Here is a 13,054-nt window from a genome sequence, read left to right on the forward strand (position 1 = left end):
CTGGATTTTTAAGCATGTTTCACACTCATACTATAAGACAAATGGTGGGGGGCTAGTAAGGAAGTCGGGGGAAGCAGACAACTCCACAGGAAGAGTCTTTTGTCTCTTCGAGGACTCTGGGAGGTAGCAAGGGAGTGTGAACCTTAAGGTGTGAAACAGCTGTGTACTGCCTTTTGTTCCTGGAGAATGTATTTAACTGAGAGCCATGCTAGGCTCAGTGAGACTCTGCTGACCGTCTGCCCTGCGGTCATGTAGGCTCTCCACAAGCTTGGTTGTCTGTTCTTTGTGTGTTTTGATTTAAGAATGTTAGCTACCGCTCACCGCTTGTTTGCAGGCTTTATTTAAATGGAAAACTTCCACAACAGAGCACACGTCTGACATCGTGCTCTGTTACAGTGAGTGGAGTGGTGCAGGAACCAGATGAGGATGGGAGCAGGGCTGAAGCAGATGAGTGCTGCTGTTGTGGTGTTTCAAAGCGGGCAAAGAAGCTGTTCATTTCCTCTGCCAGCTGCACACTCAGGTTTTCTGTTTTCACAGTGCTGCCTCTATGGTTTATGATGTCTTGTATTCCCTGCCACACCTCCTGTGTGTTGTTGCTGGACAGCTTTTTTTAATCCCCCTTTTCAGGTCAGCTCGAGCAGCCCTGTACAGAGCTCTGTCACCTGACCTAAAGGCAGCATCATGGGCTTTGAGGAGTGAGTGGACCTCGCTGGTCATCCAGGGTTTTTGGTTTGGAAAAACCCGAATGCTTTTTGTCCACAGTCACATTTACAATACAGAACTTGATATAGTCCAGTACTGATCCTGTGAAAGTTTCTAGGTCCTGGTGTTCAAATATGTCCCAGTCTGTCTGTGTGAAACAGTCCTGTAGTTTGGAGAGAGCATTTTCAGGCCAGGTTGTAACGTCTTTGTGGTGGGCCTGGCACTGCATGTGAGGGGGGTGTAGCCTGCGGAGAGCAGGAGGGGTGGTCGGACTGACTGAGGTGGGGGAGGGGTATGGCTCTATAGGGCTTTGGAGCGTGATGTCACGGGAGATGGGCCACGCCCCCTTCCGCCATGACAGTAGGCCAGCCAAACGATACCATTTCAGCTATGGATCGTACGTGTTGTGTTGTCGGTTGCAACGTTAGATCAGACGATCGTGAAGGCAAGAAGCTGGATAATGGGCTCTCTTTTAATCGTTTTCCGTCCTGGAGGCAACATGAGGGATCCCATGTATCCGATATTACTAAACAAAGACGTCAGGCTTGGATTGCAGCGGTGAGACGAGCGGATAGCGAGTTCTCTGCAATCCCCAGCTTTTTTTTGGTTTGCTCACGGCATTTTCTTTCCGGTGAGTTCTAAATTAATTCATATCACTCTTGAAAGGCTTTTAGTGTTATTTTCAATGTGCTGAGGTCATAGATAATGAGATAAAACATGCTAATGTGTGATGCTGCAGAACCACGTCATGTCGACTGAGTAGCTTATGATTTGGCATTATTGCAGGCAAACCAGCATATGAAATGGATGTAACAAATCCAGACTGGGCACCAACACTGCACATGGGGCACGACGACATACCTGTATCAGACTCGGACCGGCACTCAAGGCGTACGCAACGGAAGCGAAAAAGAGCACCCATCGGAGGTAAACAACCCCCCTCCCCTCTAAAAACATACTAAATTGCTATCACTGTACACTAATCCGCACATAACTTCCAGATGAATCACACACCTGTCATTGGAACATTGATGTACATTTACCTTATGTCTAATTTTATCTTACAGGCTTTCGTTATGCAGCTGCAGAGTCTGAAGGTGTGCCCCGTGCAGAAGTGATCGATGAAGATATGACAGAAGACCAACAACAAAATCACAATGTCATGGAGGCAGTGGACAGCAGTTGTGTTGGACAAGTGGAGGTTGAGGTACCAGCTGCAAATGTGGACAGTGGTGATCGGACAGACAGCGTCACGGAAGCTAAAGGGCAGACGAAGGATTGTGTGTGCAATGAACAGGGCAGAGCAGAAATAAACCGGCTGTTGGAGGAGAACAGACTGCTTCAATCACAGTTGCAAAAGACAGAGCTGAATGAACATTTCTTAAAGGATGATACTGAAAAAGTAAGATATTACACTGGACCACATTGTTATGCTGTCTTAATGTCCCTCTTCAACACTGTCAAAGATTTCCTGCCAATATCGAAGAAACTGACAGGTTTCCAAATGCTCTTACTCACACTAATGCGTCTGAGAGGGGGGGCGTGCATCAGATAAACACATCACAGAGAAATGTGGCATTCTTCAAAAGCTGTTACCAGGGGACGTAGTATTGGCTGACAGAGGCTTTGACATCAGAGATGCTGTAGGAATGATGTGTGCGGAGGTCAAGATTCCAGCTTTCACAAAAGGCTACTGTCAACTTGATGCAAGGGACGTTGAACAAACGAGAGCAATTGCCCACCTGAGAATTCATGTTGAGCGAGTAATAGGTAGTTTGCGCAACAAGTTCAAAATGCTACACACTACAATGCCAATCCAATTACTCATATCATGTGAGGGTGAAGACACAACACTGCTTGATAAGATTGTTAAGGTTTGCTGTGTTTTGGTGAATATGTGCCCCAGTGTGGTTGTCAAACCAGTGCAAAATGAAACCTGCTCTTGTTGAGTATTCATAAAGCTGTTGTGTTGCATGTGTAGTTCATTGTAAATAATTGTACTTTGTGTGAAGTGGTTTCAATAAAACAGAAAAGAATAGTATATTTGTTTGTTTTTTTTATTCTTGATCTGTTCACATGTACTTAGCAAGTACATAAAAATGAAATGCAAACTATTTACATGGCAACACACAGCTGGCATTAATCTTGAACCACAAAATGAAACATTACAGGCTATTTAGAGCAGCACGTTGTTTGGAGAAGTATTTCCCAACAAGTTCAGGAAGGCACACTTTAAGAAAGAAGTCTTGTGCTTGGTTTAAATGCGGTTCCCAGAAATCCACATCAGGGAAGATGCGTATCACAGCAAGGTCTCTCTGTGTCCACACAACGAGGTCACAGTGGTCGTCTGGGTTTCCACTACACTTCCTTATTTCATACGGGTCCACATTACCGATGCACGCAATTTTTTCAAAGTACCGTCTCTTGGCGTCTGGGCGCAATCGGTCGCGATACAGCCCCTTACAGCCCCAGTCTTTTGCGCTGATTTTGAGCATGGTTCTGGCAGTCCCGATTCCAACACTCCAACACTGTGCGCTTGTTCTGCTTCCTGGCCTACTGACATGGCGCCGCGATCCCACAATGCACTGCGGCGTGACGTCAACTCCAAAGCCCTATATGCATGCTTGATGTTGGAGTAAACATGGTCTAGAGTGTTCTCTCCTCTGGTGGGACATTTGACATGCTGATAGAACTTTGGGAGTACAGTCTTTATGTTGGTCTTATTAAAGTGCAATTATGTGAACACCGTCAGGGTGGGCCCGCTGCTGTTCGTTAATGGTGTTCAGCAGGATAGAGAGCGCCGTGTTTACGTTAGCATCGGGTGGAATGTACACAGCCGTGATGATCACTACTGTTAGCTCTCTCGGTAGCAAAAAAGGCCGGCATCTTACTGACATGTACTCAAGGTTCAGGGAGCAGTGTCTGTTTATAATTGTCCTGTTGTTGCACCAGCTTCATTCTTGAGTTTTCCATGCTGCCCACCCAGCAGTGTGATGACAAAAGCCCATCAGCCTTTTACAGCCAAGGGGTAAAAAAGCTTTTGAAGATATTTTAGATTTTTGAAGTTTTTTCGGTCCATGAAGTAACCATTTATTTTCAATAAAACCTGGCCTTCTATAATAACACTCACCACATATTCTGTCACTAAATTGTTCGGATCTTAGTTGAGGTACATGCAGAGCCCCTTGATAATACATTCACGCACAAGATCATCATCATCCTTGCATAGAGTGACAAGCAGCATTTTGTTAAAATTATTATTTTTCCTAAAGTGTCTACACAAATTAAAATTCTTTCTTACCTGGGCCATGGGCTCCATAATGTTCTGCAGTCTTCTTTCTCTGTCCCCCTCGCTTTTTGGGGGGAACCAGCAGGTGCGGAGACCTCTGGCAGGGACTAGACAGAACCAGCTGGCCTGGAGACCTCTGGAGCTGCGCAGGACAGTGGCAGTAAAAGCAGGATGCATTCCTCGCTGAATGAGCTCGCTAGAGATTCCAGCATAAAATGGAGGTGGCAGAGTTAACTCCCCTGAGCTCTCAGCAGGGACCAATCACTGAGACAATCCGGTTGAGCTCCCAGGAAAGAACAGGTTGTGCTGGCTTCTTCGTATCCAGGGTCCAGAGTTAGCTGAGGGCTGAAACTCAGCCTCTGGGGAGGCCCTGGAGAGAGCAACAGTCTCTAAATATGCCAGCTCTTGAGAAACAACAAGTGTCTTCATAGGGCTATCTCCCTCCTTAGAATGAGTAGGTGAAGATGGTTGCTGAATTGAACAGGAGACTGGGCTGCTAAGGGTGACTGAACTGAGGGCAGCTGAACAGCTGGCTGAACTGAAGGCTGGAGTGGTGGTTGTGATGAAAATGGAGTTGGTGGAGGAGTTGATGACTGAGCTTCTGGCTGGGCAGCTGACTGAGCGTCTGGCTGGGCAGCTGACACAACCAGACGAGGAAACGGAGGTGCTGGAGGAAACCAGTGATGGTGGCGAGATGAAGGCCTGCTCCTCATCCTCTGAAAGCATCGCTGCCAGGAATGAGGCTGGCAAATGGTGGTTGGAGCAGGATGTGAAGGGAGAGGAATTCTGTGGCAGCAGCCTAGAAATGCCTTTCCTTTCTGGTGGTCGCTGCTGCTGTGTTGCAGGGAGCTCCTTGCTCTGCTGCTGCTGTGTGGATCGCCGGGACTGGACGAGGTCTGCTAGCTCCTGGGCCTGTAATGTGTCCCAGGCCCATTGCAGCTCCTTAACCAGGCCCGTCACTTCCGGGAGCTGGTGAAAATTAGAATTTCCCTCTAAAATTGCCTTGTTGCCGTTTATTCCTACCACCCTTGCCTTGATATCCGAGGTGGTGAGACAGTTCGTGCTCCCGGAATAAGCCCGCTGGGTCCATGTGGTGGTTGCATCATTCTGTCATGATAGGCTGTGTGCAGCAGGCAGGAAAAGACCCAAACACAGGACTCTCAAAGATGGGACTTAACTCAAAACGCAGCTTTTATTGCCGGAAGAACGCCTCAGAAATAAAACAAAACAAAGCTCTGAACATAGGAACTGAGGGATAGATATGGGCAGGGATAGCTCAGTAGGTAGAGTGGTGTTATGTTTGACTTTATGACTTTCTGTGTCGTTTCTGGGATGCATAGAACTAAAATTGCACTGCTGGAAATAGTTTATTTTGATGCACATGCTGCTTTTTTGCAAATTTGCACTATAATATTTATTTTCGTTTTTCCTGCAGTATATAAAAATTGGTGTATTTCAAAAATAAAACTATGAAGACACTCAAACTAAATTTCCTGTAGTGGGAAACTATTTTGTGCAACTTTTTGTATTTACAGTTTTGAGGGATAAGCCTCTTAAATTTCTCTAACTAGAAATATAAGTTAAAAAAACAAAAACGGTTTTCAATTTATTTGTAGTTTATTGTACTTTTTTGCAATTTATGTAGTTACTATGCACTTAATGCATACATATCATTAAAATTTGGGTTATAATGGTTGTATTGATGTATATCAACTTGAAATGCTCCGAAAAATGGCACTACAACATGTAAAATATAATATAAGCTCTGGCGGTTCTATGGTAGGTCTTAAAGGGTTAAAGAATATGTGAAAATTAAAAAACAAAATTATGTTTTGATGTGAAATTTAAATTAGTCATGCTGGATATATGAAGTTCTTATATGCAAATACAACAACCACCATATTGCATTTTTTTCAGTGTATGGGATATTCCATTCAATTGATAAGACTAAACAGTACAATCATGATCATATACTTATCATGCTACTTTTTTTTTTACCAGCAATAAAACACACTTCTAAGGTGTAGCCATTACATTTTACAACAATACATATAACTCTAGACCAAAAAAAAAAAAACCTAAAATTGACTTTATTGACATCAGCACTAAACAGGAAGCTCTAAATACAGGAAGTAAGGCAGCACTTGTCGCTTTTGTTCCTGGAACACAAGTAAGTTGAGTTCAAGCAAAGTAAACTGGACAAACTAACAATTTTCTTATTCTTGAAGTGGTCATCACCACCAAAGGCTGCTGTACGAAGTATTGAATACATTTCAGTAAGTTCAGCACTTTTTCCTGTGCTATTTGTCATTATTACACATAACCAGGGGAGATTCTAGGATCAGAGCTGTAGGGGGTGCTGAGCACCCAGAGAGCTGCCCAGCCAGCCAAGATACACTTTACTCGTCACAATGAGACTTCTTCCCTGTCTCTGTCAGTCCCTGCATCCTCCCTGTCCTCGTCGTCTGTTGTCCTCGTCTCCGTTATCAGTCATCATAATTTTACCATCCCTGTGCAAGTCTGCAAATTTCTTTATTAAATCATAAGATTCTTAAATTCATCAAGTCTCTCTGTGCCTGGGTCCTCGTCACAAAACATGACATCACTGTTTTGTGCATTTTAACGCAATTTAATCCCCACATTTGTGAAAGAAAAGCAAAACACTTTTTTTGAAAAGTCTGTTACAAAACCATCAAATCTGATAAAGGTTATTTAAATGCTGCAAAAGAAGAATGGATTGGAATAAAAAAATACATATAGTTCCTTAATTACTGGGGGAAAATTATGAATGATGCTCATAGTGAGTGAAAAGTAAACTGAGTGCATTTTTTGGACAGAGATTCACTTTTAATGTGTTTGTATAATATAATACAGATAAATAAAAAACACTCCCAAAACATAAATTATTGCAAATAAATTATTACAAAATATTAAAAAAATATATAACTTTTTTTTTCAACTTTGCCTGTGGTAGAATGTATACCATGCATGAAAAAATCTTTACTGCAGATACAAATTGTACTAATTTAATAATACTAATTTTGTGTTGTAAGATTTATGAGTTTCATGCTTTCATAGTGGTACTTGGGAGAGCTTGACATTTTTATCAGGTGGTACACACTGTAAAAAGTTTGAGAAACACTGATAAGTGTATGTGTGCTTTTGGAAAACATTTAAAGCTGCTGTACAGAATCTTTGAAACAAGCTTAAAACATTTTTAGAATATAAACAGAGCACTCTGCTTCTCTTTACAGCTCCTCACTCCACCAGGGCACCGTTTGGCACTTTCTGATAGTGTGCAAATGTGATGTACGTACTGCGGCAGTCATACAGACAACTGGACGGTCCAAAAGTTAGCCTACCTATTACTGGCTGAGGTTTTAGTAGAGTTGTGGCTGAACCACATAAAAATATATAGTTAATTTTAATCTTCCCAATCAATTATAATGTTATGTTGGAATGTTGTTAAAGAGGGTCAAAATGTTTCAACCCAGTTTGTTTAGCAGATTCTGTATAGCAGCTTTAATATAGGGAGGACACAACTTCCAGATTGTGTGAGTAAAATTAGGTTTTTTTTCTTTGTCAGTTTAATAGTTTCTGTTTTGCCTGTCACTATTCCCTGTCTGTTTTCTTACCTGGTTCGTCCTGACCTTGTACTTTCTCCTCACGTTCTCCTCTTTCCTCTCTCCCTCTTTGGACTGACAATCATACACAAATAGATTGTATTCAATTAGATGAAAAATTACATTAATATGAAAAAATACTATTAAGATCACTAACAAAAAGTCCTCTCTCAGTGTACTTTCAACCAAAAGGCAAATAACCAAACCACATGAACATCTAATAAAAGATAAATATTGAAACACTGATCCAACATTATTCTTGATTAACAGATCATTTGATTTTACACTTTTACCTGAATGTGGCTCCTTTTTTTTGAAAAAACTTCCTTATATCCATTATGAACCTGGCTGTCTCTCTGTACACAAACACACACACACACACACACACACAAACAACAGGAGTTATAAGGTTAATGGGCATCCAGTCAGTTAGCTAGTTAGTATCCATTTAAAACAGGACAGTGGTAACAACAGTAGGCTACGGACAATTTTAAGTTTTAGATTTTAAATAGGCTGTATAAATGTCAATGGGAGCAACAGGACGGTCAAATGTCGCTGATTTTACTACAGAACAGGACGGATTGTAGGGTAGCAAACATCGTCGGAAAACAAGTTTTCAACACTGCAGGTTACCTGGGTGTAATGTTTTCATGGTCTGACTCCTACCTAACTATATAAAGAGTAACTGAAGGTTAAATGTAGCTAATATGTCCCGTTTTAAGCCACGCACTTAAACCTCCGCTCCGGTGAGCCACCATCGCTCTAGCAGCAACGGCGCTAGAGCCAGAGTAGGGGAGAGGCGAGCTAGAACAAACCATTATAGGAGGGGGGGGTTATCTATACTTTTGTTGTTAAAATGTTACGTCTCAACCAAGTACTGTATGCTTTTTATATTTTTAGTAGTGTGTCACACAAACAGCAACTATTGTCAAAAAAGTAAGAAATCTTTGGGGGTGCCCAAAATGAATCAAAGCACCCCCAAAAATGGCCTAAAATTGCCCCTGCACATAACCCTAATTTATGGGCATCTATGGTTCGATTTCTTTGCATGTGTGGATCAGATGGGTTTGTACTGTCATCTGTTGACAGTTTCATGTCAGTAACACCGTGCTTTGCTCTTACTTAACTGATGTAAATGATATGCATGTCCTTGCCTGGGTAATTGTGAGATTTAGTTGGAAATGTAGTACTGACAAGACTGCAATCTATCATAATAAAGTTGTTTATTCTGGTTAGTCAAGATAATAATCAAATATGATTTGCAACATAATGGAGATTCAGACTGCCAGAGTGAAATAAGTGCATATTTTACATGAATAAAATGAACATGAAAGGCTTTAAGTTCATTATAGAATTGTTCTGTATAATGGTGACATCTGGTGGAAGTTGAGTGCTGAGAATGTGAACTTGATTTGGAAATGATGCACAAAAAAATCAGAAGATAAAAGGAAATACAATTGAGGAATTAATGAAAATGAAATGATAGAAGACACAATGCTCATTGAAATAATGATTTTTTGTTTATAAAAAATTTGGTTTAATCATTTTTTCATATGTCTGTTGTCATCAAATGAAATTTACAATATACTTTATAATTCCTAAAAGGTGTGTTATGAAAACTGGTTTCAAGAGCTAAATATGGCAAAGGTATTTAGTTGGTGTTTTGAGTTTTTAACTAATTAAAGTAGCACCTCCTGATTGCATGTATATTTTTGGGAAATTCAAAAATGTTAAACACTGTGAAATGATGCATCTGGATTGGTGGAAGATACGGTCCCATTTAACTTACGTATATATGAATGTATTTAACTGCTTCAGCATAGCTGTGCTCACATGCTCAAAAGTATTCTTCTTTACTACTGACGCCGGAAGCACGCTTGTTTGGGATATGAGCGAAAACTGTATTGTCTCCATGTGTAGTGAATTGTTTACATAGTGCTTTATTCTTGCTCAATGAGTGGTTCTAACATCTAAAATCTTCAACCAATTCCCACTGTCAGCTAATGTGATCCAATGAGATTCAATGTGTGTTTTAATGTTGATCCAAATTGTATTATTATACAGTAGAAGGTGTGTGTGTGTGTGTGTGTGTGTGTGTGTGGATTAATTCAAATATCAATAGCATCGATACCAAGCGTTCATCAGAAAGGGGACATTAGTGCACACTGTAGTGCACCGCCCCCTTCCTGCTCAGCTGTGTTAAACTGTCATGAAGCAACGTAACTGAAAGGTAGCTTTAGGTGGTGACACAGAGGCTGAATAGCCATAGTGTACTCCTTTTAAAAAATACTTTCTTTTCTGTTCAGTCATGCTGTAGCTGAACAAACTTTGTCAAACATGTAATTTACTACATTTGTATCTTTTATGTAAGACATATGTGAAACTGTTTTGCTGTGTGTACGAGTTCATAATAATCTAATCTAATTACAAAATAATCCCACAAGTGAAATTTGCATGTTCTCTCTGAGCCTGTGTGGGTTGATCTCGGCACTTTATCACACTCAGTCCAAAGACTGGTGATTGCAAATTAGCACACTATGGTTACTGCACCAGCCCAGATAAACTGCTCACTCTGTGCAAACCTAAGTTTCTTAGTGATGCAACTGTCACTCTCACGCCCGCTCCGTCCCACTGCAAGACATAAAAAGAGTTGCCATTCATCAGTCTCCAAAAGTTGATTCTGTTCATCTGGACGTAGCGTTTTGTGGGAGAAATGTTTCATCACTTATCCAATTGACTTCTTCAGTCTCAGCTGACTGCAGGTTTCACCAATCTTATAAACAATACATTTGCATAATGACTGAAACCAGCCCAGTCAAGGAACAATGGGCTGATTTATATTTATATATGTATTAGGGCTGCCACAAACAATTATTTTGATAGTCGACTAGTCACCGATTATTTTTGCGATTAGTCGACTAATCAGATCATGCATCCATTGGACGTACAACGTACAGCTTATTGCACCAGCATGCATCTGCTCTTATATAACTATAATTAGCTTACAGCTTTAAGTGTTTAAACTAAAAATAAAGACAAGATGACAGTTTATTAAATTTTAATGAAATTTGCAGATTGTTTCGGTGAAGTTTAATAAACTCCTTGCTATCTAAAATATATCAGGACACTGGAGTATATTCTCGAGCATCTGGCACTTCTGATAATCAGTTGTCTGCTTGACTTTTATTCAGCTGTGTAAAAACTATAACTTTAATCTCAGCCAAACCGATTTACTCAGGAACAAATAAAACACTAAAAAAAGCCAAACAATATAATTTTTAAGTTATCTAAGTGACTTGTATATAATGTTTAACCTGAGTAGCGAAAGACAGCGGTGGGTTTGAAAACGATTTGCCAGGAGTCCGGTGTTCTCACGGGCTCTAGTGAGCCTTGCCCCCGGCTAGCTATCGAGCTAGTGGGTAACAGACGTCTCAGAAAACGTCGGAGCGCTTTTGAAAATATGTGGTGTCTTGATAAACTGAGCTAGTATTTGATGTTTACACAGCTACATTCTCGCCTGAAAATATGTTAAACGTTTATTTTGTGACCCAGAAAGAATAATAAGAGTAATATTAAAACTAACTAGCTGCCACCATTGTTGACAACTGAGCAGGGCGCTATGGATTCTGGGACACAGCTTCTTCTTCTTCTTCGGGGTTTAACGGCAGCTGGCATCCTTGTACATGCAGTGCTGCCATCTTCTGTTTCAGTCCGTTATTACACTCTTAAATCCTACTACTTATTCCTGCATCTTTTGGGATCTTACAAAGCCTCAAATGACGCGTCGACTATTAAATTAGTCGTCGACGATTTTAATAGTCGACGTAATCGTGACTAGTCGACTAATCGTGGCAGCCCTAATATGTATATATATATATAAATAATAAAACATTTTTAAAACTGTAATAATGTAGCTGACCTGATGCAAAAATTTTGCAACTAAAGATGCTGTTTGATATCTGGGTCACAGCTCTCATCAGTTATGACCTTCAACACAGCTTATCAGTTTCACAGAGAAGTAGAAGTTCACACCAAGCTCAGAAGAATTTCCATTGTTGGGCGTACTGCAGATGAACTGAAGAGGAACTAAGCATTTCACACTTAGTTTCACACCGCTTTTATGTTTTCTGACAAGAGACAACAAGATGAAAACAAAAATATATGAAACTACTTTGATCAAAGGTCACAGTGTTAGTGTTGCATATATTTTGAAACTACAGCTGTCACAGGACAAAAATATCACGAAGCAAAGTGTGACTAACATTACAGTCTAACTAATGAACAACTGACTAAAAACCAAAAATTCCAGAAAGAACTACATGTGACTGATATATGCATCAACTTTGTCAGGAAAAATAGCATCAAACTGATGATGCCTCAAATATCATTTATCAAATATGACACACTTGGTGTTACAGGGTTAATGATGGTAATGAAAGAACGCAGGTCTACATCCTGGTCAAAACTCAACCCAAGGTTTTGTCACATTAGTCATGGTATTGCTACTCTGAATCAGCATCTGGTCTGTGAAATGTGTTTAGACACCATATTTCATTTCATTAAAGTAGAAAGTCACAGGTGCTCGAGGTCTTTGTCTTTAAGACATGGCCGTAGTTTAATCAAGATGGTGTGTGTGTCTGGTTTAATACATAAATATAACTAGTATGTATATAAATAGAACTAGGTAGCATCTTCATATGCAGTATGGTACCCACTGCGAGGCCAAGCAAGACAAGCACAGAGACTTTTGAAGAAAAGCTATAACTGGGTAAAACACTTGGATCAAATATGAGCCATATAGGCCATACTGTATAATCTTGTAGAGTTGGGGGCCAATAGATATGGTGATGGAATGGACTAACTAATTATTAATGTTAGCTCAGAGAGATGAGAAAAGCAGTATAAATTCCTCTTTTTCCATCTCGAATGGTTGGAATTTTATTTGTAAGGAAGTTTGTCAAGTTAAGATTAATAATAGATAAAGGTTCAACAGAGCTGTGACTCTTTGTCAGCCTGGCTGCAATACAGTCAGCCTTCTCAGAGGCTCTTATATATGTATGTATGTGTTTTATTTACTTAGTTCATCTTTGAAATTTATGAAACAGTTCTTCTTAGCTAGGGGCTAGTTTAAGGAGCTAGGTTAGGTTGGTCATGGGGCTGGCTAGCCATGGCAGCTAGGGTCTATTATCGATGGGGCAAAACCCATTAGAAGCCAGGCCATCACTGCTACATTAAGAATACATTCACTAGCTGGGCCCACGTCCGCATTTTAGGTTTGACAGCGTTTTCGTAGGTAAATGTGAATGCTTTGACATGAATTGAGCTGCGGTTTGGGGAAGGCCTCGAAGGGGACTGGGGATGGCTCCCGGGCCAGGCAGATCCCCATGCACTAAAAAGAAATGAAGAAGTTAAAGAATTGAGAACAAGGAGGAAGGGAAGG

At 40.7% G+C, this 13,054-nt stretch overlaps 1 protein-coding gene across 1 annotated transcript; it reads left to right on the forward strand.

The window, feature by feature from the left end:
- The first annotated feature begins 1,049 nt into the window (after nucleotides 1–1,049).
- LOC146389212 (uncharacterized) lies at nucleotides 1,050–2,949 on the forward strand. The gene is made up of 3 exons (XM_084926938.1): nucleotides 1,050–1,333; nucleotides 1,489–1,629; nucleotides 1,770–2,949. Exons 1-3 carry the CDS (start codon nucleotides 1,057–1,059, stop codon nucleotides 2,255–2,257), a joined length of 906 nt encoding a protein of 301 aa, XP_084783064.1. The 5' UTR covers nucleotides 1,050–1,056; the 3' UTR covers nucleotides 2,258–2,949.
- Nucleotides 2,950–13,054: the final 10,105 nt, after the last annotated feature.

This window comes from Perissodus microlepis, chromosome 4, assembly GCF_051167445.1.
Source record: "Perissodus microlepis isolate ML-2025 ecotype Zambia chromosome 4, ASM5116744v1, whole genome shotgun sequence".
NCBI classification, from domain to species: domain Eukaryota; kingdom Metazoa; phylum Chordata; class Actinopteri; order Cichliformes; family Cichlidae; genus Perissodus; species Perissodus microlepis.